Genomic DNA, 27,310 nt, shown 5'->3' with positions numbered 1-27,310 from the left:
AAGAACTAAAAGGCATCATGGAGGATAAGTATTGCATGGTCTCTCCGCATAGTCCAGGAGGAGGAGGGCTCCTTCTAACCTGGAAAAAAGACATCGACATCATCATCCGCTCAACCTCTCATAACTTCATTGATACTACAATAACAAACAAAGGAATCAGCTTCCATGCTACTTTCGTGTATGGAGAACCTGATCACTCAAAGAGGATAGCGGTTTGGAACACTCTAGCAGATCTCCACCCGAATGCAAATGAAGCTTGGTTCCTCACGGGAGATTTTAATGAGATTGTGGACAACAACGAAAAGAGTGGAGGACCAGAAAGATCAGAAGGTTCTTTCTGCGCGTTCCGATCCTTTCTCTCAAAGCTTGACCTGTTCGACACAAAACACTCTGGGAACTACTTATCTTGGAGGGGAGTAAGGGGGACTCACGTTGTTCAATGCAGATTAGACAGATCTATGTGTAACAGCGACTGGGTAGAGCTCTTTCCCTCCTGCAGAAGCCAATACCTCAACTTCGAAGGCTCCGATCACAGACCCCTCCTCTCTTTCCTGGATACAAAAAAAGAAGAGAGGAAAGAGAATCTTCAGATATGATAGAAGGTTAAGAGACAACACGAAGGTTAAAAAGATTATGGGAAACGTATACTCATCTCTGTGTTGAAGCCCGGCTTAATCTTTGTAGAAAGGCCATCTGCAAATGGAGTAAGGAACATCAGATAAATAGCAGGAAAGCTATAGAGAACCTTAAGGACGAGCTTGAAACAGCAATGATCAACCCAAGTCCAGATGAGGCCTACCTCCACGAGATCAATGCAAACCTTCTTCAAGCCTACAAGGCTGAAGAGGACTTTTGGCGACAGAGGAGTCGACAAGTATGGCTCACTCTGGGAGATTCTAACACTGGGTATTTCCACGCGATGTCTGAAGGAAGAAAAGCAAAGAATCGCTTATCAGTACTTGAAAATGATGAAGGAGAGCCAACGTTTGAAGAAGATCAAATAGCGGAACTTATCTGTCAGTACTATGAGCAGCTCTTCACAGCTAACCAAAGGATGGATAGTTCCCTAATCTCCAGTGCCCTCGAACCACAAATTTCATCAAAATGCAATGAGAATCTGATGAAAGATCCTACACCTTTGGAAATCAAGGAAGCTCTCTTTGCGATTCATCCTGACAAGGCCCCGGGCCCTGACGGTTTTTCCGCCATTTTCTTCCAATCTCACTGGGAAGTGGTGGGTTCATCAGTGGTTCTTGAAGTTCAGAGGTTCTTCTCAACAGGAGTCTTGCCCCCTACTTTGAACCACACTCACATTAGGCTCATTCCAAAAACCTCAAATGCAAAGAAAGTCGCTGATTACCGTCCAATAGCTCTTTGTAACGTCCTCTACAAGATCATTTCCAAGCTTCTGTCACTTCGCCTGAAGACGGTTCTGGATTCGATCATCTCCGAAAATCAATCAGCCTTCATACCTGGAAGAGCAATAACCGACAATGTCTTAATCACTCATGAAATGCTCCATTATCTCAAAACATCTCAGGCTCAGATCAACTGCTCAATGGCCGTAAAGATGGATATGTCAAAGGCATATGATAGAGTTGAGTGGGTTTTTGTATCAGAGGTCCTACAAAGGTTGGGTTTTCACGACAAATGGATTAATCTAATCATGCAATGCATCCAGTCAGTCTCCTACTCTTTCCTAATTAATGACACAGTCTACGGATTAGTGAAACCTTACCGAGGAATAAGACAGGGAGATCCACTCTCCCCCTATATCTTTATTTTGTGTGGCGAGGTCCTCTCTGGTCTCTGCAGAAAAGCCGGGAGAGAAGGGTCTTTAAAAGGTATCCGAGTAGCAAGGGGTAGTCCTCGTATCAACCACCTGCTTTTTGCAGATGATACAATGATGTTCTGCCATTCGACTCCAGAAAACTGCCACGCACTGTCAAAACTCCTGCAGGATTATGAAGCTCTGTCAGGCCAGAAAGTCAATACAGCAAAGTCAGCTATTACTTTCTCTAGCAAGACACCACAAGAAGTAAAGACAGCTGCAAAAAGTATCCTAGGAATCACAAGAGAGGGAGGAATGGGCAAGTATCTAGGATTGCCAGAAAATTTTGGCAGGAAGAAAAAAGATCTCTTTACCTCCATCGTCGACAGAATAAGACAGTGTGCATCTAACTGGTCATCCCGCTTCCTCTCCAAAGCAGGGAAGCTGACGATGCTACAATCTGTTCTCACAGCCATCCCCTCCTACACGATGTCTTGTTTCGAAATCCCCCTCAGCCTCTGTAAAAGGATACAATCAGCGTTAACACGTTTTTGGTGGGACTCGTCTAGTGAAAAAAGAAGCATGTGTTGGGTCTCATGGGACAACTTGGCAACACCTAAAGCTATGGGAGGACTAGGCCTACGTGATATCCAAATCTTTAATCAAGCTCTTCTTGCAAAATTGGCTTGGAGGATCTTATCTGTGCCAGACTGTCTCCTAGCTAGAGTGCTGAAAGGAAAATACTGCCACCAAGGGAGCTTTCTTACGGTTGAACTACCCTCGGCTTGCTCACATGGATGGAGAGGGATAGTTCATGGGCGAAATCTCCTACGTGACAATATTGGAAAGGCAATAGGAAATGGTCAGAACACAAGTGTGTGGAAAGAGTCTTGGATCTCTCTTGACTCAAACCTAAAACCGTTTGGACCTATCAATGAGCACAACCTAGACCTCAGGGTCTCGGACTTGCTCACAAGCGATCTACAATGGAATAAACAGAGGATAGGAGAGGTCCTACCTGAGTTGAGCGAGCAGATCCAAGCACTGAAACCAAGCAAAACAGGCGCTGAAGACATATATATCTGGCAACCGTTACCGTCAGGAATATACTCCACAAAATCGGGGTATAATCTAGCAGCAAATACTCCTCGACACGCCCATCCTATTGCAGATATGGGAGAGTTTAACTGGATAAAGGAAGTTTGGTCAGCAAAGTGTTCACCAAAGCTAAGAGTCTTTATGTGGTCTATCATCAAAGGAGCAATCCCACTTGGGGAAAATCTTCAGAGACGTGGCTTACTTACCAATGTAAATTGCACAAGATGTGGAGAAGTTGAAACGCCAATGCATATCTTCTTCAACTGCGCGTTTGCACAAGAAGTGTGGCAAAGAGTCCCCCTCACAACACGGCCCTCCATTGAAGCAAATGATAATTTCCAGAGTATGCTGGTGAAGTTTCGACAGGTCTCTTGTCTCCCCCCATCAGGTATATCATCCCCCGTCCTCCCCTGGATCTGCTGGTCTTTGTGGACGGCGAGAAATAAACTGATCTTCGAGGATAAGACTCTCAACCCTAAGGAAGCCATGCTTAGAGGATTAGTCTCTGCACGTGAATGGATTCAAGCACAAGGCACGATAACACAAAAAAGCAGAGCTCTACCTCAAGGAACCCGACTCCGCGGCGAAGCTGGCACTGACAATAGCTCAACTTGTAACTCAGATGCATCTTGGAACGTTACCACGAGGAGAGCAGGATTGGCATGGATCATTGCAACGCCGACATCAACACAAACCCACGACGGATCGCTATGCACGGAAAATGTCAAATCTCCTCTTATGGCCGAAGCTCTTGCACTCCGATCGGGTCTCCTCGCCGTCGCATCTCTCGATATCACCAGCATCAGGGTCTACTCAGACTGTCAAACGCTCATCAGAGCAATCCAAAACAAACTCCAGATTAAAGAAATCTTCGGTATCGTCTCAGATATCATGCAGATCTCCTCGGCGTTTGAATCTATCTCTTTCTCCTTTGTTCCACGATCAGAAAACCAAAAGGCTGACTGTTTAGCCAAACGGGCTCTGATCTCTTCTGTTTCTGCACTTGTTTGAACATCTGGGTATTGGACTTTGTTTTCGGCCCTTTATCTTTCCTTTGCTTTTAATATAATCTCGTTGCACAAAAAAAAAAAAAGACGGAAGACTTTTGGCTTCATTCACTGAAGCATTAGCTGATTGAGAAGCCAACCAAAAAGCAAATTTAACCGTAAAATCACCGCTCTTGTTATACAAAAATCAGAATGATTGCTAACAGGGTTATTTTTCTTAATTTGTAATATGTCACCTGGATAGAAAAGCTCCTTCAATTTAACATGCTAGTTTTCATTCATTATGCAACACTTGAGCTTCACGCAAAAGAAAAATCAGAGTATTAAATGATGGTAAGAGTTATAGTGAAAATTGGGGGGGGGTAAAACTTAAAAATTACGCAGTTAAAAGTGAATCCGAGAAAAACAAAAATGATAGGGTTTAAGGTTTTTTTAAAAAAGAGAAAGTCTATATCACTAAAAATAAGGGAGATCTGAAAAGTGAAAACGGAGAGCGAGAGTCAATGGCGATCAAAGCGGGAAAGGTTCTCAGAACGGCGTCGGCTGCCTCTAGGAAGTTCTTAGCAGCAGCACATCCGGCGCCTTCAGCCGTATCACCGCCAGGCGTGACTTCATCTTCCGCCGTAGGAGCATTTCTGGGTATTATGGAAGTTCCTCGCTCCACCACCGATATGTTGATCTCCAAGTACATCCGACTCTCCCAGGTATAAATCTGAAACGTTAAACAAACTCACCATAATCACTTTGGGTAGAAATAGCACACCAAGTGTTCGATGAAATTCCTCGTAGACAACAAATGAATTGATGTTGCTCTTGTTTCTTCTCTAGAACCGATTGACGAAGAAGGGTGATTTCACTGAGGAGAAGCTCATGACAATGTTGTCTGGTAACGTCGGGATCAGCGAGACTGTCAAGTTACTTGATGGCCGCAAAACTAGCGCTGACTTTTCTTCCCCAAAGTCAACCAACATCCCGTCCATTGCCAATCCCAAGAAGAAGAAATGAAAATTCCTCTCTTTTCTTCACTTTTTTTTTTAACGAACCCTTCAAGCTTTTTGCATTTCTACTTTCAAACTAGTTGCTGAACATATATATTTTTATTATGCATTCACTCGAAAGATAGTTTTTGGTTGTTGTTATCAACTGTCTCAAACACATTCTCTGAATGAGTAATAACAACATTGGGATGATATGTTTCTGTCTAAACAAACAACCTTCGGTGGTGTCGATTATTCCAAAACAGCTCAAACTTGGGTAGATTATTCCGTTTTGTCACATTGGTGATGAATATGGTTTTATCAAAGAATCATAAAGGTCGTGTCTTTATTAGATGGCCAAGGAGTTGGTTACTGTTCTAACACACAGAGATAACGAAGGCAGCGAGAAAAAAAACGATGATGGTGTGTATCACTTGTCATCAACAGAACTTTTGCTAGGAGTAACTGCATCGACAATGGCTTCCACTTCTTCCTTCATACGTCCGAAGACACCTGGTCCTTTCACATCATCCACTCTTGTCTTCTCGTTGATGTCTTCACTTTTTCCATGAGTCTCCTTTTCATGAACCTTTGATTGTTTCTCTTCCTTACTGCTTCTTCCAATCACACTCGTCTTATCATCTGAACAATCCCAAACACACATAAACGAGTGATGAGATCATAACAGAGACCTCTAGCATTCCCCTCAAATCAACCATAGAAAACCAAAAGCTTCATGATTCAATCACATATAGAAACCCCTAAACTCGATCAAGTAAAACATAAGAAACAATGATAAAAATCTAAATCCATGGAATTAATTAACATATCTAATCATCAAAGAGTTGGTGTTACCAGAAACAGAGCTTTGTTTTGATTCTTCCGCCATGTATGTATGATCTTCCTAGGTTCCCTTTTTTGATCTTTGTTTTTTAGGTTCCACTTCCTGTAATAAAATCTTGAACCAATGCATCGGGAAAGAGATAAAATAACGTGTACTAGTGTGAACCGTTCGATCTAATAAAATATCAGATGAATGAGTATATAGAACCGACCCTTCCCGGTTGGTTACTATGGAAACCAACTCGTCCCGGCCCAACTGTTTGAACCGAAAATGGTGTGTTTGTCGGATTCTTACAATGAAGAATTTAAGAAATAGATTTCTTAGATTCTTGAGGCTAAATAGAAATCAACATAGAAATCAAATGGAAAAAGAACATCAAAAAGAATTTATTGATTAAAGATTATATTACATGTATGATTACAAGTGTAAATAAATCTAAAAATCAATAAGCTCTTTGTAAGAAGTGTTTTATGTGTAAAATGGAAGAAGAGATCTCCCTTTCTCATAAGGAGGAACTCCTTATTTATAGAAAGATATGTCTAGGGTTTTCTAGCCAAATGGGCCTAGTCCATTGTCTAATGGGCCTTGAGGGAGGATGTAAATCCACCCCCAACAGTAAGTCCCCCAAGTTCGTAGAGAGAGAGATGAAATCGATCTCTGTGAATTTTACGAATAGGGTTTATTAGACAATGAACTAGACACATTCATGCCTGTGATGGTTTAGGCGAGTTTACTTTGAACTTGTGCCTAGTAAAAGGCGAGTTTGCTTTAAACTCGTGCTTAGTGAAAAACGAGTTTACTTGAATCATGCTGAGACAGAGGCGAATTTACTGAGAACTCGTGCCTAGTAGAAGGAGAGTTTCTGTAAACTCATGCCTAGTCAAAGATGAGTTTTTGTAAACTCGTGTCTAACAATAAGTGAGTCGACCGAAAACTCGTGCCTAATAAAAAGCAAGTTCAATTTAAACTTATGCCTAAAGTACACGTTTACCGAACTATTGCCGACCCGAAGTTTCGCGTTGAGATTGTGTGTGCCGAACAGGTTGTTGGAAGCAACAAGTCATGGCTTCTTGGAGAGATGATCTGAAGATAAGCCACGTCTCGTGTGCTGTTTCTTCTTGTTGTTTGTAGCGGGAGATGAGCTTGTTCTTGTCGAACTCCTCTTCTCTTGAGTTCGTGCTGGTTGCGGTAAGCTCATTGTGAGAATCTGAGCCTGTCGTTCTTGACGTGATGACCAGAGATTGATCCGAGCAGGTCACACATCTGCCAATCGTAATTGAATCTGGCTCACAACAAACATGATGATGATCAGATCAAGAGATTAACCAAAAAGAAATAGGCAAGTTTGCATAATTAATTAAGCAAGCCGCATAAGCTTGTTTTACTCAAAGCTTCACAAGTTGCGTGTAGTAGTAATTTATTTCCAACTAAACAGTATGCACAGGTTGCAAACAATGAAGCGATCAAGGTTATAGAACACTTATCTTTGATGACAAATGGTCAGTGGTCACGGGTTGAGAAGCTTGTGCGACTTACGGCCAATTTGTCTCGAGAGTTTGAATGAAGAAACTAAGCCTTGCCATCACTGAGTTCGCCTTGAACTCGTTTATAACTAGGAGCCGTTGAAGAGATTTGATCTAAACGAAAGGTCGAGACCAGAAGCTCGTGCCGAGACGGCCAGATTGTGACGAATAGCCTTCGTTGACGAGCGTTGTTCTCATCTCGGGGCTAGCAGAAGAGCCGTGGGGAGGAAAGCTGATTAACTTCAGAGCTATAGCTTGTTCTTATCGAACTCTTCTTATCTCGCCGACGAACATCTCGAACAGGCTTTACTAGATCAGTCTCGATGATCTTATCCAACGTCCTCGGGATGTCACAACAGCAGAGTAAACTTCCGTTAGAACGTCTCAGCGTCTCGTGATCGGATCTTCTTCTCTAGCGACAACTCCCGAGAAAGGCCAGAGCTTGATGATGTCTTGAAGGTTATCGTGTGGAGAATCTCTTCACAAATTTGGTCTCAGGTTGACGTGGTTGCGGCGATAGGCCCTGATCTGATTTCTCCCGAGGCATCGCTGCTGTAAGGTCTAGCATGAGCTGACTCTTCTGAGTTCCCGTTCCCCTCTGCTCTTGGAGGAAGACTTGGAGGATGGAGTAGAAGTAATGCCATTCGAAGCTCTCGTGTATTGATGAAGAAACAAGACGTGTAGACGGAGACGAGTACCATCGGAGTCTTGATCCAAACATCGTTGCAGACTTGGGGAGATTTTACGACTCAATGATGAGCTGAGGAGCTCTCGATGATGAATGAAACGAAATCAAGTTCGAAACTTTACGACTCCTCTGGTCATGGTGGACTCGTCGTCGGGTAGAGAAGCTCTATCAAACCGCTAGGAGTTCGAGCTCATTGTCAGTGACGCGTCGATGAGATATACCAAAAGCAGAGTTTTCTCGTGAAAGCTTCAACCTGGTCCATCTCTACTCTCCTTCGCAGCCTATCCGTTGAACTTGTCAAGGTCACAGCTCGCTCTCCGGCAAAGACCGAGACTTGTCAAAGTCGCAGCTCTGTCTGATCGTGTCTCGGGGCCAACTTCACCGGCGGATCGAGATTGAAGAAAGTTTCTAACTTTCCCCTCGTGTCTCGGAGCTCAGTCGCTTCTTCGCGTCTCTCTCTGTCCTGGTGTTCTTCGCGACTTCTGCTTGACCAGACTTGGGAAAGAACGAGAGGGAAAGAACGAGACTCGAGCATCGCCGAGATCGCCATTGCCGCTCCGATCAAGTCTTCCCCGATCTTCCTGAACCTAAGGACCAGAAGTGGACGAGATACCGTTAACTTCACCGGCGGATCGAGACGTCGTCTCCACCGGCGGATCGAGACTGAGCTTCACCGGCTGACCGAGACGGAGCTTCACCGGCGCGTCTACGAGGATCGAGACTACAAGCTCTACGAGGATCTTCGGTTCGTTGGTGACATCAACAGCAAGGTTTCGAATAAAGCTTCGTCCTTTTTCAAGACTCGTGTTTTTCCAGATTTTCCAGCCGTCCAAATCGAAGAAGAAAGAAGTCGGAGAAGAAAGAATCGATTTTTGATTTTTTTTTTTTTTTTTTTTTTTAACCCTAGATCTAGGGTTTTCCCAAATTTGATATGCTACGAAGATTGTTCTCTTTGGCCCCCTCCTTCTAGCGCCAACTGTTTGAACCGAAAATGGTGTGTTTGTCGGATTCTTACAATGAAGAATTTAAGAAATAGATTTCTTAGATTCTTGAGGCTAAAGAGAAATCAACATAGAAATCAAATGGAAAAAGAACATCAAAAAGAATTTATTGATTAAAGATTATATTACATGTATGATTACAAGTGTAAATAAATCTAAAAATCAATAAGCTCTTTGTAAGAAGTGTTTTATGTGTAAAATGGAAGAAGAGATCTCCCTTTCTCATAGGGAGGAACTCCTTATTTATAGAAAGATATGTCTAGGGTTTTCTAGCCAAATAGGCCTAGTCCATTGTCTAATGGGCCTTGAGGGAGGATGTAAATCCACCCCCAACACCAACTTTTGGAATCATTTGTGTTCCATTAACTTTTGATGGTTTTTTCAACATCTTCTCTGTTAAATACCATTTTTATCTACTATTTAGAATTCTACTAGATCCATTTAATTAAACTACAAGAGAAACCTTTCATTTACTAACATAACATATTAAAAACCATTTATATCTATCTTACTTACCGATCAAACTCTTGGCTACGTAATCAAATTACTTTTATTATTGGGATTTAACAAAAAGAGACACCACTTTACGTATTAATAACTACTACATGTAATTTTGATGGTGATAACCATTTGAAACGTCTTTATGTTATTAACTACAACATGTAATTTTTATTGATTTCATCAAACATAAGCCAAAATTTGAAAGTTTCTTGAACATGATATATTATATCCTTTAGGTTTCATCTTTTTTTTTGTCAACCCATTTCATTATAACAGCCAAAAGGACATGTTTACAAGAGTCGAGCTATAAACATAGAGGCCCAGTAACAAAATTAACATGATTACAATTTTAAGCCCATAAACCGACACATTTGAATACACGTGTTTGATTCTAAGCGTCTCAGTAACACGTATGAGGCACGCGGCTTTCATGCGTATGTCGCCATCTCCAGCGCCGCTTCGCCACCGCTCTGCCACTGATCCGCCGCTCCGATGCTTCTCCGTCAGTGTCGATCCGTACTCAGCTTGGTGCCTCGTCAAATCCCGAGCTCGATTTTGCTTCGCTCTTTGTGCGCCTCCGTTCCCAAGAAGATCCTTTCTCTTTGTTGGATCCAAAACACCTGCCAACTAGCAAGCTTTGACTCTTCTTAGGTCGGATCAAAACCGCAAAGTTAATAAGCAAAACTCGAATCTGTATCTCCTAAAAACACTTTGCCGGGAATATGTACTGCAAAAATTGATATCGTCGGAGGATAGAAATTGACCATAACCAACAACCAGGAAGAAACTCCAAGGAAAGCAGCTGGAATATAACAAGAAGGAGAGAACTGAAGCTTTGATTAATCAACTAAACTCGGAGATATAAGAAAAGTCTTGAAGAAATTGTTCCGGTTTAGTTGATATATATACACAACAAAACTCGCCTTGTGAAATTAAGATCAGATCTAGCCAAAAGAGAATCCGCTAATCGGAAAGTAGAGTCGGACTAGCCGAAACACAAGATCAAAACAAAAAACAAAAGGATTTTTGTTCCTTCCTCTTCGTCCTTGTGAAGGATATAGAGAGCGAGAGAACATCTCATTAATAATCTTAACTATTTTCGTATATATAAATTCAAACTTTGTCATTAAAAAGATTTATTCAAATTGTTAAAACATTTTGTTTAAATTTAAATAGAAGATACGGTATACAGAATATACTAAAACATTTTAAATATTCTGAGATCCCAACTTTAACATTATCTTCCAAATAATGATCATAAATTAATATACATAAAATATGACTGTTTAAATATTTACACTGAATTCAGAATTAAAAAATATTGATACTTTACTGGTTTATCAGAAGAATCATCATTATTTTCCAAAATTATTGTCTGTTAAAATTTATTGTTTTGAATTTATATAAGCTAAACCAATACATTCCTAAAATTATGTAATACATGTCAAAAGAATAATATTTTACATTTGTTACCCGTAGTTGTCGATGAACACGAATGAGTATAGGAGTTTTAAAAGTAAAAGTATTATCTAGTCTTAAAATAATTTATATAGGAGATGAAGAAAATATAGCAAATATATAAGCAAACATAAATTATTTATTCTGAGAAAAATTAGGAAGTGGTTTGTTGAATATTTTTACTGCAGAAAAAAATAGGCATGATTTGAAAACTTGAGTTTAAAATTCCAACAAATATAACTTAGAATTTCTCATCTTTTGGCTTCTTTAGGAGTAAGCTGCCTAAAGCCGTGGTCAATGCAGTTGATGTCATCAGTGAAGCTCTGAGTAAACCGATAGCCTGCATTAGCAGATTTAATATAATCAGCTGAGAACAAAATATATCGAGAAATATATGATAAACTTTGAATCTCAAAGTATTCTTCTTGTCCTATTCATTGACGGCCAAAGGTCTTATGTATATGTTACAAGATGTCTACCCTAATGGAAAAGGAAACAATACAAGTTGCCATAAAGTATTTACTCAAATATACATATACGATCTTCCATATTGTAATACCCCCCCCCCCCCCCTCAAGTTGGAGCATATAGATTGTAGATGCCCAACTTGAGAAGGAAAGCATCAAACTCCTTACGTCCCAATGCCTTCGTCAGAATATCTGCCAGTTGTTCCTTCGTAGAGACATGAACCGGTTTAATCAGACCTCTAAGTATATCATCTCGAACAAAATGACAATCTGCTTCAACATGCTTTGTTCTCTCGTGAAAAACTGGATTTCCACTAATATGTATAGCTGGTTTGCTATCACACAAGACTGACATCGGTTCCTTATGTGTAATGCCAAATTCCGAAAGTAGTCCTTTAAGCCACCGAAGCTCACATGTTATCTCAGCCATCGCCCGGTATTCTGCTTCTGCCGATGATCGAGAAACTGTATCTTGTTTCCTAGTCCTCCATGAGATGGGGGAATTTCCCAACTGAGTTATCCAACCAGTAAGTGATCGTCGAGTCAATGGACAAGCTGCCCAGTCAGAATCACACCATCAAGTCAAATGAAACGATGGATCAGCCCGTAGAAGAATCCCTTGTCCCAACGTTCCTTTGAGATATCGAATCACCTTTAAAGCTGCTAGCCAATGTTCTGCACGAGGGGCGTGCATGAATTGCGACATCACATGAATCGCATATGTCAAATCAGGACGAGTCGCGGATAGATATATCAGTCGCCCTACTAACCTTCGGTACCGTTCTGGATCAGCCAGTAAAGGTCCCGCAGCGAGCGCAAGCCGATGGTTTTGATCGATGGGAGAACCAGCTGGTTTGCATCCAAGAAGTCCAACCTCTTCCACTATATCTGATGCATATTTGCGCTGGCATAGGTATATACCTGATGAGTTCCGTGCCACCTCCAAACCGAGAAAATATTTCACTGCGCCAAGATCTTTCATGTGAAAACAAGTACTCAAATATCCCTTGAGAATTCTAATCGCCTCAGAAGAATTTCCGGAAATAATCAAATCATCAACATACACCAAGACTTGGAGAGAGACTCCTTGCTTGTTGTAAACGAATAGTGAATAGTCTGAGCGAGTTTGAGTAAAACCATACGTGCGCAGAGACTCAGATAGCTTAGCAAACCAACATCTAGGAGCTTGCTTTAGCCCATATAGTGATTTCAAGAGACGACATACCCGTGTTTCACCAGGAGGTTGAAATCCCTGCGGAAGTTTCATGTATACCTCTTCATGGAGATCTCTGTGAAAAAACGCATTATGCACGTCCATCTGGTGCACCTCATGATTATTCTTTGCTGCAAAGTCGAGAAACAAACGTACTGTGGTCATCTTCGCAATAGGTGCGAATGTTTCTCCGTAATCGATTCCTTCTTTTTGGTGATTCCCAAGTACAACCAAGCGAGCTTTAAAGCGTTCTATGGTGCCATCAGCTCTGTATTTGATTGTAAATACCCATTTACATCCAAGTGCTTTCTTGCCAGCAGGTAAATCCTCAAGTCGCCATGTTCCACTGATTTCGAGTGATCCATATTCTGAATCCCTAGCTTTTACCCAATGTTCGTGTTTCATTGCCTCTTCATATGAACGTGGCTCAACATTCGTCGTCAAAGCCAACAACAATCTGCGATGATTAGGTGAAAAACGATCACAAGAGACAAAGTTGCATATAGGATAAGGCGAACCTGAGGGTAGCTGTGAAGCAGGTGAGTCAGAGTCGAGAGAGAGAGGATTTTTTATCAAAACTGTACCAATGACATAATCTCGACGTCGCGTGGATTGGTTTTTGGAACGATGGCCCCTTCCTAAACTCTCAACGGGATTGCTCATTGTCTCTGTCTGTGGCATATCATCAGAGGTAGTAGTCCCAACATTTTCTTCCTCATTCAGTGTCGTAATATCTTCAGTCAATGTGGTTTCCTGATGAACATTTTCAGTGGCTTCCTCATCAGTATCCAGAGGGTTCAGAATTGGAGTCGTGAGAGCTCCATCATCGACTGACAGTGGAGGTCCTTTAGTGGCGAAGGGAAAACAATCCTCTTGGAACACCACATCACGAGACACAAAAACTATCTGCTTTTCCAAATCATATAACTTCTAGCCTTTCTTCCCATATGGATAACCTAAAAATATGCATTTGTTACTTCGAGGAGTATCGCCTTGACGGTTGAGGTTATGAGCATAGGCTAAACAACCAAACACACACATGTGTTTATATCCTGGAGCATGGCCATATAGGAGATCAAACAGAGTCTTATTATCAAGCAAAACCGAAGGGGTACGGTTGATCAAGTACCCGGCTGTAAGAACACATTCTCCCCAGTATTCTATGGGCAAATGTGATTGGAATCGCAGGGCTCGAGCCACATTCAGTATATGACGATGCTTGCGTTCCACACGACCATTTTGCTGTGGTGTATGAACGCAAGATGTCTCATGAATGATTCCATTTTCATGGAAAAATCGAGTCAGGCAGAGAAATTCAGTGCCATTGTCGCTTCTAATTCGTCGCACTTTCTTGGAAAACTGCATCTCAATCATTGCCAAGAATTCACGAATTTGTTTTGAGACCACAGTTTTATCAGGAAGAAGATATAACCAGACTGCACGAGAATGATCATCTACTATTGTCAAGAAATATCGAGATCCGCAGAACGATGTAGTACGATAAGGTCCCCATAGATCACAATGAATCAAATCAAAAACTTCTTTAGCTTTATTTGAACTATCAGGAAAATTTTGACGAGTCTGCTTGGCTCTTAAACACACATCACAGTTCTGATTCAAAAAAACATTACGACTACTAGAAGTACTACGGACAGCCGGAACCATTCCAGTAACTTGAGGAGACGGATGACCCAGACGGTGATGCCACAAAACCAAATCATCACGAACACTTGTCTGCAAAGATGTCAATGTCTTGATCCGATGAAACCGGTACAGTCCCTCTCTCTCTCTTTCACCCGCTCCAATCAGCATCCTCGTACGTCGATCCTGCAATATTATCAACTTATCAGTCACTTGACCAATCAAGTAGTTGTCTGTCACTAACTGCCCTAGGGAGATCAGATTCATGTGAAACCCATTAACATGATAAACATTCTTCAAAGACAATAGGGAATTGAGATGGATTGTCCCTTGCTTTCTTGTCGTTACATCTGAACCAGCAGGAAGAGACACTGATATGGGAGCAATATCGCGAATCTCGTTAAGCAAGTCAAGGCAACCAGTCATATGATGTGTTGCACCTGTATCAAGTATCCACACATTTTCATTTCTCTTACCTCTTAGTTGAGGAGTCGATTTCCCAGCCATGAGAAGATGCTGAACTGCAGTCCACTGTTCATCAGTAAGACCGCTCAAACCCTGGCGATCAGAGTCTGTGAGGCTCACGTTTGCAGACACTGCCGCTGAGTTAGCACTGCCGATCTGAGTGCTGTTAGCTCGTGTATGAGAGCCACGACCCCTTCCAGATGCAGTGCTCCTGTTATCTCCTCTATTTCTTGACCTATCGCCCCACCACTCAGGGTAGCCAACCACTTTGTAGCAAGTTGCTGCCTCATGTCCAGTTCGTCCACACACTGTGCAATGGCGAGAACCATCACGATTTCCTTGTCCAGTACGGTATGTTTGATTCTCACTTTGGCGGGACACATCTCGTGTATGAACTGTGCCTCCTTTGCTGAACAGATTCGAGTTGGCTTGAGATGCAAAACTCATCACCGGAACTTATTTCACAGCGTTCTGTCTGATCGTTTCATTCTGTACGATAGTTTGATATACGCTATCGAGGTCAGGAAGAGGTGTGATCGCACACAACTGAGAACGTATCACACCGTGGGCAGAGTCATCGAGTCCCGAGAGGAAGTCATGTATCTTCAATGTTTCTTTTTCTTTATCATGAGAAGTATTGAGGTCGCACTCACACTTGTTGCAAGAGCATCTCTTGGAGTTCATACATTCTGAAATTTCATCCCACAGCTTGGTTAACCTTCCGAAGTAATCATCAACCGAAGATCCGTTCTGCTTGCATGTTGCCAATTGGTTTTGAAGTTGCTGTAGACGAGCTCCACTCTTCTGTGAGAAACGCTTCTTGATTATATCCCACAAGTCTTTAGCAACCTCACGAGTAGAAATCGAAGAGCGGATCTTTGGTTCAATTGTTTGTTTAATCCACCCAACCAGAAGATGATTATTAGCTATCCAATCTTCAAGGTAAGCAGAGTCAGTTCCAGGTTTAGGTATGCTACCATCCAGGAATCCAAATTTCTTCCGAGAGCTCAATGCTATACGGATATTCATAGCCCACTCATCATAGTTCGAGCCGTTGAGAAGTGGCTGCGAGATGATTGCACCAGGGTTGTCATTGGCAGACAGATCATAGGGAGTGATCGTCTTGTACTTCTGATCAGTAGTAGTAATAGCCATTCCTGTTCTCAGTTTGAGAGTCTCTGTTTTCAAAGAGCAGAGTAATCGAGAAAATTAAGTTGAGAAAGAGACCCTCACGATTGTAAGAAGACTCTAAGATGAATGATAAGGAATTTTAGTTTATGTTTGTTCAAGGCTCTGATACCATGATAAACTTTGAATCTCAAAGTATTCTTCTTGTCCTATTCATTGACGGCCAAAGGCCTTATGTATATGTTACAAGATGTCTACCCTAATGGAAAAGGAAACAATACAAATTGCCATAAAGTATTTACTCAAATATACATATACGATCTTCCATATTGTAATAATATAGGTATATTGGTTATTAAAAAGTATATTAGATTCATACCTCTGTGTTGCTAATGTTGATTACATGCTCCTCAATCTCATCCAAGCCCACATTCAACTTCTTCAGTATGCGAATAGTTGAACACGAGTTAGTAGGAGAGATGGTAAGATCATCTGAAATCATGTACGTTGTCCCTCTCCTTACAAACCCACTGCTACCATGAACTGTTGATTCTGTACTTCTATCATAGTTTGGATACATCAGTTTCAAAGCATAGCTCCGGGAGTTTACTAGCACTGTCCACACACTATAATCTTTGCGACAGACATCAAGCCGCGGTGCCTGGAAATTATAGTTCATAGGAAGCATAGATGTGCAAGTCAATACACTTGTTGTGCCTTCGCTAGAGCTCAAACTCTTCATGCTTTTATAAAAGGTGCCAATGCATCCCAGTTTAATATTGGCTCCGGATATTTTCCATAATGACTCCAAAGGGACAGCCAGGAAAATGAGTAGTAAATCCACAAATTCTTGCCCGCTTTCGGCATAAAGAACCTTCTTGTCCTGCTTCCTAACAAATACAGTGACTGATGGTAGCTCATTTGGTTTTGTTTTACCACAAGCTGGCACAGCTAGGTTTGGCATGTTATGTGTCCTTGTAATAATACATGAGCTCCGTTTCATCAAGAACACATCCATCAAAGGAGTATCCGAAGAGAATAAGCATTCCAGCAAAGCTAGTACCTACGTACATTAGGATTTTCATATATTAGAGGACAAAACAAACAATGTCCAAGTAATATAAAAAAAACATTGAAAATGTAATCACCTCTGTGTGACCAACGTCCACAAGCATCTCATCCAGCTTATTAAGATCTGTATAACCGAGTCCTCTAAGTGCCTTCAAGGTGAGGACAATGGAACAAAATCCCACTTCCATATTGTCTAAAATGATGAAAGACTTCTTCCCGCTGCCAAATATTTCTTTAGGACAACCTTCCATTGTGTTTATCTCCTTTTCCATAAACTTGCCACAAATGCATTTTAAGGAGCAGAAGTTACTATATGCCCTAGAGCATGAATCAGAAGCTTCCAAATTCGGGCACCTATAGTGTCATCTATGTTAACCTTAAGTCGTTTGCATTCCCGCTCTTTCGCATTAATCGGATTCAAAAGTATATGCCTACAAGGCTCGGTTAAGAAATCCTCAGTGCTCATGTCAACAACACTTTTGTACAGATTGTTGAAACAACCTATTGTTGCAGGTTGAGACTTTTGATTCTTCTTACGAATCGACTCTCGCTTCACAATCTGTTAGTCTAACGGATCCTAACTCCGATCGACTCACTTAACGTTTGATCTCAGTCCTCTCTCGCACTCGTTTGCAACCAAGAACGATAAAAGAAAAGAAACAAAATGCACACACAGATTGTTTGCCCAGTTCGAGTCTCAATGTGAGATCTCTACATCTGGGTGCTTGACGGCACAAGCAGACGACTTTACTCAATCACTCCAAAAGATCGTACAAGAAAGATAGAATCAAGAGTCTTATACAAACCGCTACAAGCTCTTGATCTTTCTGATACTTTCTCTCTCTGATTCTAGCTCGTCGCTTTTACTCTTCTTCTCGTGATAATGATGAACTTCTCTCTCTCAGCTATATAGAGGAGACTGGTACAGCGGATTAAGCCGACTCCAATAACCACCCGGTTATCATCTTCTTTAGTCTTGTACCAAGAGTTAATGAACCAGCCCGGTACACTACTCTAAACCGTTGTTGAATGTCACAATCTCGACAATTCTGCTGATATTTCTGCAGCAATCTGACAATGGTACCCATCGGCAATATCAAAAAACTAAAGAGTACATCAACAAAATCCTTACAAATCTCAGCCAAGACAACCTTGTTTTTCTCCTTGTCAACAAGAAGTTTCAGCTTAAAAACTGGTTCATCTGAAAACTCCGTTCCAGCCATTGAAAACAACCCAAAATTAAGTTTGAAGTCGAAAAGCTTTCTGCTTATTTCTTTAACGGCACAAACCGAGGACATGTTACACAACTGACCTAGCCTCTTTAAAATTTACATTTATCGAAAAGAATATTTGCCTATATACATTAATGAACTATATACACAAGTCACCTACCCTATCAAATTTTGACACACTTTTACAAAAATAAAACAAAAGACAATGAAAAATTCTTAATTTTCTACAACTCCAAAAAACTAAATTCCTAAAAAAAAAAATTCCTAAATTCTCTCAGAATGCCTCATCCAAGTTGAAAAATCTGAAACAATTATTTTTCATTTAATTCTTAGGCATTAATTTTTGGCAGCTTTATTAACAACAGCAAGCTCATGCTTGATGGATCTCTGAATGAAGCCTCAGATCAAAGCAAGAAGCCCACAACAAAGAGCAACTTTCAGTCCAGTCAATGTGCCTCAGCTAAAGCGAAAGATATGATCAACGGTCAACACAAAAGCACAGTACTACGTACTACTCCAACGGTTACAATGCCAGCTCATTGTGTGACCACAACAAATAGATTTGATTGTCTTGGCTCATGTGCTGAGGTGTGCTAGAGGATAAGATCTAGATTGAGTATAAATAATGTATGGCGTTGTTGCCAAAAAAATAAAAAATAATAAAAAATAATGTATGACGTTGTATGATGAATGCAAGTTGAAAAGTTCAGATAATACAAAACACTTTCTTCTCCATTTGTTTCTATGAGATTCACATGGTATCAGAGCCATGGAAGAAAACTCAGATCCCGTTTCTGCTCCATCTCTGAGTATTACTCGTTGTGTGACCCTAAAACTTTCATCTTCTAAATATCTACTATGGAAGACACAATTTGAGTCCTTTCACTCTAGCCAGTCTCTTCTTGGCTTTGTCAATGGTAGCTCTCCACGTCCTCTGCCTACGATCTCCACAAGGAACGAAGATGTTGTTACAGAAACAGCAAATCCAGAGTTTGTTAAGTGGGTTCGCAAAGATCAGTTGGTCATGGCCTGGCTGTTTGGATCTCTGACAGAAGAAGCACTCCACTCTGTGTACGGCATCCATTCAGCTCACGAGGTGTGGATCAGTCTTGCGAAGAAATACAACCGTGTCTCAGCCACCAGGAAGCTTGATCTACAACGAAAACTTCAAGGTATGACAAAGAACCAAAAGTCTATGTCATAGTACCTAGGAGATGTTAAGAGTGTGTGTGATCAGTTGGATTCTATTGGCTGTCCCTTTACTGATCAAAAAAAGATTTATGGTGCGTTGAGTTGTCTTGGGAAGGAATATGAATCCATTGCTACTGTCATTGAACACTCCATGGACTCTGAGCCTCAGATGAGCTTTGAAGATGCGGTCTTTAAGCTCGTTAACTTCGCCGACAAGCTTCAGGTTTACAATCACGTTCCTGAAGTAACTCCTCACATGGCTTTCAACACTGGACGAGGCGGCTACAACAATCGTGGCATAGGCTACTACAATAACAGAGGTGGTGGTAATCGTGGGAGAGGCTCCGATGGTAGCTACTCTACCCGTGGTCGTGGATTTCATCAACAGTTTACTGGAGGTTCACGACCAACATGCCAGATATGTGGCAAATATGGGCACTCTGCGTCTCGCTGTTACAGCCGGTTTGATCAGGACTACCAGACACCAGACAACATTCAGAATGCTCTCACAATGATGAAGTTGTCTGATCAGCAACAATACAGTGGTCAAGAATGGTACCCTGACTCTGCTGCAACAGCCCACATCACCAACAATGGTTCTCAGCTTCAGTCCTCTGAACCATACTTGGGGAATGATCAAATCATCGTAGAAGATGGAGAATCCTTGCCTATCAAGCATGGGCTTGCTGTTGTTAATAAGCTTACTACTAAAAAAAGCCAAAAGATGAGAAACTCTAAGTTATATTTGTTGGAAATTTAAACTTAGGTTTTCCAATCACACCTTGCTATATCTTTGCCCTTACTCTCTGTCTTTGTTTTCCCTTAAATAAAACATTTGTTGGACTACTACACAACATATAAGATAAAAATTTGTACTCTCTCTCTCTCTGGACTTTTTCTTTCTCTTTTCCATCTCTAATGTTCTTCCCAAATTTTCTTTGTGTTCAACCGGTTCTAGTAGCTCCCTACGCACTTGAACCGAATTCCCTTTTTTGTCTTCAACTTAAACATACATATTACCAACGAATGTAACTACTGCTACATGAATTCAATTCACGCTGGGAGAGATTATTTACAATGTTTGGTTCCCGGCAAAGAGTTGAATTACACCCCAAAAAACTTAAACATACTCTATGAAAGTTCTGTAATGGCAACTCTTAATCTATATGAACAAAGATAAATGTTTGCTTCCTATCTGCATTTGTATTCAACGTTCATGATATATTAATGATTTCTTAGTGATGAAAACTTCCTTGAATGATCTCGGTGTCTTCCAAATAATTCATAAAGATAGATCATTCCTTTTGTTTTCTTTGTTCTAGATATTAATTTTGTTATTACTACTCATTGGTTGTAGTCATTTTTAGTCCATTCGATGGAATTTTGAACCTTGACTTTGTCTCTCCCCTCCCCCCCCCCCCCCTCCCAATATTCCTTGGTTGCAGAACGGTGTGAGAGAGTCTGTACTGGATATCTATGACCTTAAATAAATAACAGGTCGTCATTCAGCTTATAGCCTTAGTCAGGTGCAATAAACTGTGAAAAATGAATCGGACGTTGACCCGGGATAATAGTTGGATCAATGGTTAAACATATCCAATCGGTTAACCCGGATTTTAAAAACTTTAATCTAATTTTACATTAAATAATTATATATATACATATGAGTAAAAATATCATCTAATAGATATCTGAATTAGAAGTATATATTTATTTTAATATTGTTTGATTAAATTATATACCATATAAAATTTATTAATATTCTAAATTTAAAATTTTAGAAATAGAAATTATACATAAAATGATAAAAAGAAAATCACAATTTTAACAAAAAAAAATTAATAAAATTATTGAATAAATATTTTATTCAACGCAGGTCCTGCATTAACAAGTATTTTGGTGAAATCCTTAATTTTACTTGAATTCTTTTATTATAACACTGGTTGAATATCAACACTATTTTTGGTTATAAATGTAAACACCATATAAGATCTTTTTTTTTTTTGCTATTATCACCATATAAACTTCAAACTGAATCATATAAAAAGAATAAGATAATATTAATTTTAGCAGAGAAAAATGAATTTGAATGAAAATAATCATAAAGTTCTGTTGATTTTTGTTGTTACATTTAAAAATCAAAAATTATGAAAAAACGAGACGATTGAGAATATAGAAAAGATAGAGAAAATAGAAAAAAAAACATATGATAAAAAACATTTGGAATAAACAGTTTGACATGGTGCTACAAAAATGGAACATGTGATTCTTTGTGTTGAGGGACAGTTACTTTTTTAATTTTTTAACAATTGGAAGTGATATAATTTTGTAATTAACTCAGATTGTTAACAGTTGTGTTGATGATTTTTTGTTTTTTTTTTTGTGTTTTTGAAAAACGTTTGCCAGATGTCAAATTTTGATTTGTTAGGTGATTTGTGCTTTAGTATATAACAAATAGTTCTTTTTTTTTTTTATCAATACGCAATAGCTCTTTTTTTTTATCAATACCTAATAGCTCATTTATTTATTTTGATCAATACCTAATAGCTCATTTATTTATATTCTTACAAGAAACTTAATCCTGGCAGAAATCATTTACCAAAGGCCCATAAAGCCATAACATGTGGCGTTAGTTTGGAACCGTCTCGACCTGACCTGACCCGACCCGTTCCCAGAATCTGGATTGTCCCACGAACTTGTGGGGGCTAAATTTGAGAACTGGTAAACAATAGTGGTTTAACAAAAGTTTAGGAAACATTATTAATCCCAAGAATAAACTAAAGTTTTACCGTTATTTTAAAAAGAAATTGCCTTCGTTCCCTCAAAGATTCAAATTTCAAAAACGTCCTTTCTCTCTTCTTTCCTCTTTTAACACTGCTAACTTTTGTCAACATCAATCTCATTCACACAACCAAATCCAAGGACCAGCCTTTCCCCAACAGCTTCCAAAGTTCTGATTTTTGTAAGAATCAGCGAACCAAAGTTTCGATTTTGATCAGATGGGCGGGTCAGGAAACTGGATTAAATCACTATTATCTCACAGAAAACACGTTGATGATCATCAGGTGATCCTTCAATCTCTTGAATGTTTTTAGATCTCTCTTCTCTTTCCAACTCTTAACAAACATGTCTTGTATCTTTATTGCAGCAGGAGAAGTTAAGCAGCAAGAAGAAGTGGAAGCTGTGGAGGCTTTCATCTGAGAGCTTCACGTCTTCCTCCTCCTCCTCCAAGGAGTGTTTTCTCAACCGCCGTGGAAGCTACGGACTTTCTTCTCTAGGCTCAGAGCCACCGTCCTTCTCCGCCGACGAGGCTTTCGCTGTGGCAATGGCAGCTCTCATTCGAGCTCCTCCCAAGGATTTCTTGTTGGTTAAGAGAGAATGGGCTTCCACAAGAATCCAAGCTGCCTTTCGAGCTTTCCTGGTATAGTCTTGGCTCACTGTTATGCCTCTGATTCCTTTATCTTAAAAGCTATCTGTGTCTTTTTGGTTCAGGCAAGACAGGCGTTTAGAGCTTTGAAGGCTGTAGTGAGAATCCAGGCGATATTTCGTGGTAGACAAGTTAGGAAACAAGCAGCTGTTACACTCAGGTGTATGCAAGCTCTTGTTCGTGTTCAGTCTCGAGTTAGAGCTCATCGCAGAGCGCCTTCTGACTCAACTGAACTTAAAGATTCTTCAAAGCAGAGCGAGGTAAAGATTCAAAGCTTGGGAGTAACTTTTGAGTTAAGAGTGTTAACCACTTATATGACTCTGGTTGACTCTGGTTGATGTTTTTGTAGAGGAGTTGGTGTGGTAGTCCAAGAAGTATCAAAGAAGTGAAAACAAAGTTACAAATGAAGCAAGAAGGAGCTATTAAGAGGGAAAGAGCTATGGTGTATGCTCTTACACATCAGGTTGGTTTATTTAATTTCTGTACAGAAACCTCTAGAGTGTTGTGCTGATTGAAGTAATGTCTGAATGAGTTTGTTTTGGTTGTTTTGGCTAGTCGAGGGCGTTTCCAAGTCCAAACGCAAGATCTATTAAGAATCATGGTTTGCGCAAGAGTGGTCCTGGTTGGAACTGGTCTGAGAAATGTAGTGACAGCAGCGTATCGTCTGAACATGAGACTGTAAAAGTCAGGAAGAACAATCTTACTTCAACTAGAGTTCTTGCTAGACCTCCCCATCTTCTTCTTCCTCAGGTTTTGTCTGGTACAAGTTCAGATTCTTTACACGACGAGACATCAACCTCGTCAACATCTCAGTCACCAGTTGCATTCTCCGGCAGGGGACTTGAAGGTGGCGGGTATTATCGGAAGCCGAGCTACATGAGCCTGACACAATCTACTCAAGCTAAGCAGAGAGGATCAGGATCATCTTCCAATGGTGACGCAAGAAGCAGTGTTGGTTCAGACCAGTGTACTGATCTATACCCACCGGAGATAGTAACTGGAAGACATCTCTGGGCCAAGAGCCAGCGAAGCTAAAAAACAAACAGAGTTATGTTTGTTTCTTTTCAAGTCAGTTTCAACAGCCTGTTGGCTTCTCTTTGTCTTGTTTCAGGAACGGTTCCTGTGAAACATATACACGAATTATATAGATACAGAAACAGCTTCTGTGTACCGTTTACATATAAGGGTATTGATGTGAGTTATTTGAGCTTGTAGTGTTTGGCTACTTAAGCCACTTCTCAGTAACTTGGAATCTGAGTCGATTTTGTTCCTAATTGTTTGTTTAAACCTTCACTATGAATGCATTTCAACTTTTACCTGAATATATCAAGAACTTGAAGCAGGCTTGTCAAAATCAAAAATATAACTTATGAAAAAAGAGTAAATGTGAAATCGTATTCATGAAAAAGTAAATGGTTCGAAAACTTATACTGTGAGACAAGGCAAAAATGATTCAGATACAACATAGTACATCATACTCAGCTTGACAACGATGGTGAAGATGTGTGTATGGGGATCACTGAGCATTTGAATTTATTGCTTAAGAGGAGCTTTCTTCTCTCGGTCTGCAATTCTAGCAGGGGCATTAGAGTGTGACTTGAAACGGCCTCTTCCTCCTTCGTCTCTCTCCTACAGATTCCAGGATCAACAGTATAAGTTTAGATAGTCGCATCATCATGACACAGAGATTATATTATATAATTTGAGCCATTAGAATTATTTTCTTATATGTACCTTTTTCTTGACAACCTGAACAACATCTTCGTCTTCAAGATGCTGAGAAAGACCACAATTCTGAGGATTGTGTCTTGCGCTTGTGCCCCACACAAGAGCATACTTCATATCCTTCACCAAAGTCCTGTGGACGTGGTTACAGAAGTCTTCAACTGTGCAGCCACCTCGATCCTGATGAATCAGACAAGTAATCAAAGATGGATATTAATGATGTGGACAAGTTTCAAGGGTGTCTTGCAATGAGGAAAAAAGAGATACACTTACAGATGAGAGGACAAAAGGCTCATCAAAATCTGGTTGCTGGCCCTGAGGCTTCGAGTAAACTCTCACAAGGCCCATTTCGTCCCACATCCTTGCAAGTAGTCTGTCCAAGTTTAGCTGTTTCAAGCAAGAAAGGCATTCACAAAATTTGAAAATGTCATAAACAGAATGCACAAGGAAATTAAAACATGACCGAATTGGAGTTTTAGCATTTGGTATCCTTGCAGACTGGTCTTTTCAATGTAATTAACTTGCCTTTAGATTGCAGCTAATAACGATGGAATTTGGCTGCCGTGCAAGTCTATCCACATCATCAATTCCAACAACATCAATTTTGTTGTAGACATACACACACTTTATATATTTGCGATTTCCTTCAATGACATCAATGAAGTCATCCACTGTGGCATTCTCACGAAATAGCACCTGGAATACTCATGACCAATTTCATTTAGACGTCTGCGAGGAAAGCAAAAACTAGCTTTAAACAAAATACAAGATTAAAAATGGAACCCCGTACCTCAGCATTGTGGATTTTGTATTCATGAAGGATCTGATAACAGAGCTTCTCATCAATGTGAGTCAAGGGTGCTGTAGTGTTGAAAGAGATTCCACCAGTCTTTTTCTTCTTAAAGTATATCTATTGTACAGAAAAAGCAAAAATACAAAATCAAGTTCCAGGGACAAAGAAACCAGGTTCAATGGAGCACATGGAAGCGAACCAGAAGTAATTTAGACTTCAAAGTACTAGATGCTTCATCTGTAATTTGACCAAGTTTCTCAATGGAGATTTACCTGTGGAGGCTTTTTGTTCAGCCGCAAGCCCACTGCCTCAAGTTCCTTAGTCAGAATTTGCCTGTGGCCTTCACTCTAATTTTTTTTGAAGAGAGAAAACAATAAGGTTACTAATGACTGCATCATAAATCAAACAGCAATTCACAACGGCAGCTACACTGTAACTCACCTTTGAGGCATCAAGAACCATCAATACAAGATCGGAAGACTTTGCAACAGCAATAACCTGAGAAATAAATAGTCATAATCAAAGTTCGTATCATCCTGATATTATTTTTCGGGTTGGCAAGAAACTTAGGATGATATAACCAATAAGAAAATCAAGAGACTGGATTTCAACCTGCCTCCCTCGCCCCTTTCCTTCGGAAGCACCTTCAATAATACCAGGAAGATCGAGAAGCTGAATCTTTGTGTCATTGTAGTGAATTACTCCAGGGATACATGTAAGTGTTGTAAATTCATACGAGGCTGCTTCAGAATGCGTTCCGGTCAACATTGTCAAAAGCGTAGACTTTCCAACACTGCAAAGTAACAACCAGTTCCATAACGGAGCAACATATTATTACAAAAAAGGAAACTATTTGGTAACATGTTTCCGTGAGTATAAGAATCTAAGAAACTCGACCTTGGGAATCCTATGAGTGCAACACGTCCATGACCATACTTGGTAACTTCAAAACCTTCCCCGCCTCCACTAGCACCCTGAGACAGAAATATAAAAGACAATTACGAACTAAAGCAGTTGTGAGAGAAATATTTGAAACTCCACTTCAAGTACACGCAGCATTCATTTGTACAAGTGGTCACAAAGTAAAAAACTCGCAGTAGATATTTAGTCCTAAATAGGCAAGCTAAGGCGACAAGACAAGCGAGCCACTCACAGTTCCATTTTAGAAGTAAACAAACATCAACGGCATCAAAAAGTTTCTTCAAAGAACCACTCAGCTATATACAAACAATCGCACAGGCTAATGGTTTAGTCTTTTATTAAAGGCTTACTTTTGGAGGCTCCAGAAGTTGTGTCCTGAGCTTTGCAATCTTTGCCTTGAGCTGACCAAGATGATACTCTGTGCATCACGTAAAACATTACCAAATCAGTATAGAGGCTCAAACATCTGTTGACTGTATACAATCTCAGTCTTCTAAAGATGAACCACATGAAAAAACTGGTGTTGTATATGTTGTAAAAGAGAACCTGTAGCTTTGTTCTTCTGTGTTCGGGCCATCTCGGCCTCGATTTCTTTAATCCTTTCGATGATCCCCATTGTGCTTCAGTTCCTTCTGCTACTATCACTAAAGAGAAGAAAGGATAAAAGAAGTATATTTATAAAACTCAGAAACATAAAAGTTCATACATTAGTATACAGCTTAACCACTGAATCAATAACTCACTTCAGACTGTTAATTAAGAGGAGCTAAACCAACACCAATAAATAATATCCATCGGCTTATAAAGCTTTTGGATTGATATTTTTTTCTTAAATTAACATATATCTATCAAACGAAATCGATCCAGTAAAGAATTTAATCGACAAAAATACTTACGTCAATTGTCTAATCGAGCTCAAACATACGTGAATTATATCAAACAAGCAGGATTCAAATAAATAAATGCGATTTCTACTACAAATAATTTGCTAAATCAAAGGCTATCCATGAACAAGTTGGAAGGATTCGATGCGCGACTCACAGCGGAATCAATCAATGAAGGCGATCTCCGGAAAAGAGAGAGAGAGAGAGGAGCAATAGGGCGTACCAAAAGTTTATAGGCCCATTTAAGTCGTAATAGGCCCATTATTAAATTCGATACTCGTAAG

The 27,310-nt window shown here is 40.1% G+C and overlaps 6 protein-coding genes across 8 annotated transcripts; 3 read left to right on the top strand and 3 right to left on the bottom strand.

The window, feature by feature from the left end:
* The first annotated feature begins 17 nt into the window (after positions 1-17).
* Positions 18-3,880, top strand: LOC106448855. The gene is made up of 2 exons (XM_013890684.2): positions 18-373; positions 685-3,880. Exons 1-2 carry the CDS (start codon positions 18-20, stop codon positions 3,878-3,880), a joined length of 3,552 nt encoding a protein of 1,183 aa, XP_013746138.2.
* A 460-nt stretch (positions 3,881-4,340) lies between these two features.
* On the top strand, positions 4,341-5,068 carry BNAC05G13620D. The gene is made up of 2 exons (XM_013889152.3): positions 4,341-4,580; positions 4,705-5,068. Exons 1-2 carry the CDS (start codon positions 4,380-4,382, stop codon positions 4,879-4,881), a joined length of 378 nt encoding a protein of 125 aa, XP_013744606.1. The 5' UTR covers positions 4,341-4,379; the 3' UTR covers positions 4,882-5,068.
* A 111-nt stretch (positions 5,069-5,179) lies between these two features.
* On the bottom strand, positions 5,180-5,868 carry BNAC05G13610D. Its single transcript, XM_013889153.3, has 2 exons — positions 5,709-5,868; positions 5,180-5,495 (listed from the first exon to the last, which is right to left on the bottom strand). The coding sequence occupies exons 1-2, from the start codon at positions 5,740-5,742 to the stop codon at positions 5,284-5,286; spliced, it is 246 nt and encodes an 81-aa protein (XP_013744607.1). The 5' UTR covers positions 5,743-5,868; the 3' UTR covers positions 5,180-5,283.
* Positions 5,869-16,155: 10,287 nt separating this feature from the next.
* On the bottom strand, positions 16,156-17,104 carry LOC106448854. Its single transcript, XM_022702421.1, has 2 exons — positions 16,931-17,104; positions 16,156-16,845 (listed from the first exon to the last, which is right to left on the bottom strand). The coding sequence occupies exons 1-2, from the start codon at positions 17,102-17,104 to the stop codon at positions 16,156-16,158; spliced, it is 864 nt and encodes a 287-aa protein (XP_022558142.1).
* Positions 17,105-21,801: 4,697 nt separating this feature from the next.
* LOC106447258 (protein IQ-DOMAIN 7) lies at positions 21,802-23,999 on the top strand. 2 transcript variants are annotated; one of them, XM_048758209.1, is made up of 5 exons: positions 21,802-22,341; positions 22,428-22,697; positions 22,769-22,963; positions 23,053-23,166; positions 23,259-23,999. In XM_048758209.1, exons 1-5 carry the CDS (start codon positions 22,276-22,278, stop codon positions 23,736-23,738), a joined length of 1,125 nt encoding a protein of 374 aa, XP_048614166.1. In that variant the 5' UTR covers positions 21,802-22,275; the 3' UTR covers positions 23,739-23,999. The 2 variants fall into 2 exon arrangements, with proteins under 2 accessions (XP_048614166.1, XP_048614165.1); XM_048758208.1 differs by having other exon boundaries at positions 21,809-22,341; positions 22,425-22,697.
* Positions 24,000-24,048: 49 nt separating this feature from the next.
* On the bottom strand, positions 24,049-27,258 carry LOC106447257 (developmentally-regulated G-protein 1). 2 transcript variants are annotated; one of them, XM_048758206.1, is made up of 12 exons: positions 27,184-27,258; positions 26,689-26,786; positions 26,493-26,560; positions 26,119-26,195; positions 25,834-26,014; positions 25,663-25,719; positions 25,494-25,568; positions 25,219-25,338; positions 24,954-25,124; positions 24,702-24,815; positions 24,438-24,608; positions 24,049-24,332 (listed from the first exon to the last, which is right to left on the bottom strand). In XM_048758206.1, the coding sequence occupies exons 2-12, from the start codon at positions 26,756-26,758 to the stop codon at positions 24,237-24,239; spliced, it is 1,200 nt and encodes a 399-aa protein (XP_048614163.1). In that variant the 5' UTR covers positions 26,759-26,786; positions 27,184-27,258; the 3' UTR covers positions 24,049-24,236. The 2 variants fall into 2 exon arrangements, with proteins under 2 accessions (XP_048614163.1, XP_048614164.1); XM_048758207.1 differs by having other exon boundaries at positions 27,039-27,199.
* Between the last annotated feature and the right edge of the window lie 52 nt (positions 27,259-27,310).

Source organism: Brassica napus, chromosome C5, assembly GCF_020379485.1.
Source record: "Brassica napus cultivar Da-Ae chromosome C5, Da-Ae, whole genome shotgun sequence".
In the NCBI taxonomy this organism is placed as follows: domain Eukaryota; kingdom Viridiplantae; phylum Streptophyta; class Magnoliopsida; order Brassicales; family Brassicaceae; genus Brassica; species Brassica napus.
The sequence above is the reverse complement of the archived record's forward strand: the minus strand, read 5'-3'. Positions and strand labels throughout refer to the sequence as shown.

Coding starts and splice junctions, on each gene's coding strand:
- BNAC05G13610D (XM_013889153.3), bottom strand. CDS start 5,742: ATGGCGGAAGAATCAAAACAAAGCTCTGTTTCTG. Junction 5,496..5,708: donor AAAACAAAGCTCTGTTTCTG/GTAACACCAACT, acceptor GGGATTGTTCAG/ATGATAAGACGAGTGTGATT.
- LOC106448855 (XM_013890684.2), top strand. CDS start 18: ATGGAGGATAAGTATTGCATGGTCTCTCCGCATAGTCCAGGAGGAGGA. Junction 374..684: donor TTTCTCTCAAAGCTTGACCT/GTTCGACACAAA, acceptor TAATCTTTGTAG/AAAGGCCATCTGCAAATGGA.
- LOC106447258 (XM_048758208.1), top strand. CDS start 22,276: ATGGGCGGGTCAGGAAACTGGATTAAATCACTATTATCTCACAGAAAA. Junction 22,342..22,424: donor AACACGTTGATGATCATCAG/GTGATCCTTCAA, acceptor TCTTTATTGCAG/CAGGAGAAGTTAAGCAGCAA. Junction 22,698..22,768: donor CTGCCTTTCGAGCTTTCCTG/GTATAGTCTTGG, acceptor TTTTTGGTTCAG/GCAAGACAGGCGTTTAGAGC.
- LOC106448854 (XM_022702421.1), bottom strand. CDS start 17,104: ATGGAAGGTTGTCCTAAAGAAATATTTGGCAGCGGGAAGAAGTCTTTC. Junction 16,846..16,930: donor TGGACGTTGGTCACACAGAG/GTGATTACATTT, acceptor TAATGTACGTAG/GTACTAGCTTTGCTGGAATG.
- BNAC05G13620D (XM_013889152.3), top strand. CDS start 4,380: ATGGCGATCAAAGCGGGAAAGGTTCTCAGAACGGCGTCGGCTGCCTCT. Junction 4,581..4,704: donor AGTACATCCGACTCTCCCAG/GTATAAATCTGA, acceptor TTTCTTCTCTAG/AACCGATTGACGAAGAAGGG.
- LOC106447257 (XM_048758206.1), bottom strand. CDS start 26,758: ATGGGGATCATCGAAAGGATTAAAGAAATCGAGGCCGAGATGGCCCGA. Junction 24,816..24,953: donor TTATTAGCTGCAATCTAAAG/GCAAGTTAATTA, acceptor TGCTTGAAACAG/CTAAACTTGGACAGACTACT. Junction 24,609..24,701: donor AGCCTTTTGTCCTCTCATCT/GTAAGTGTATCT, acceptor CTGATTCATCAG/GATCGAGGTGGCTGCACAGT.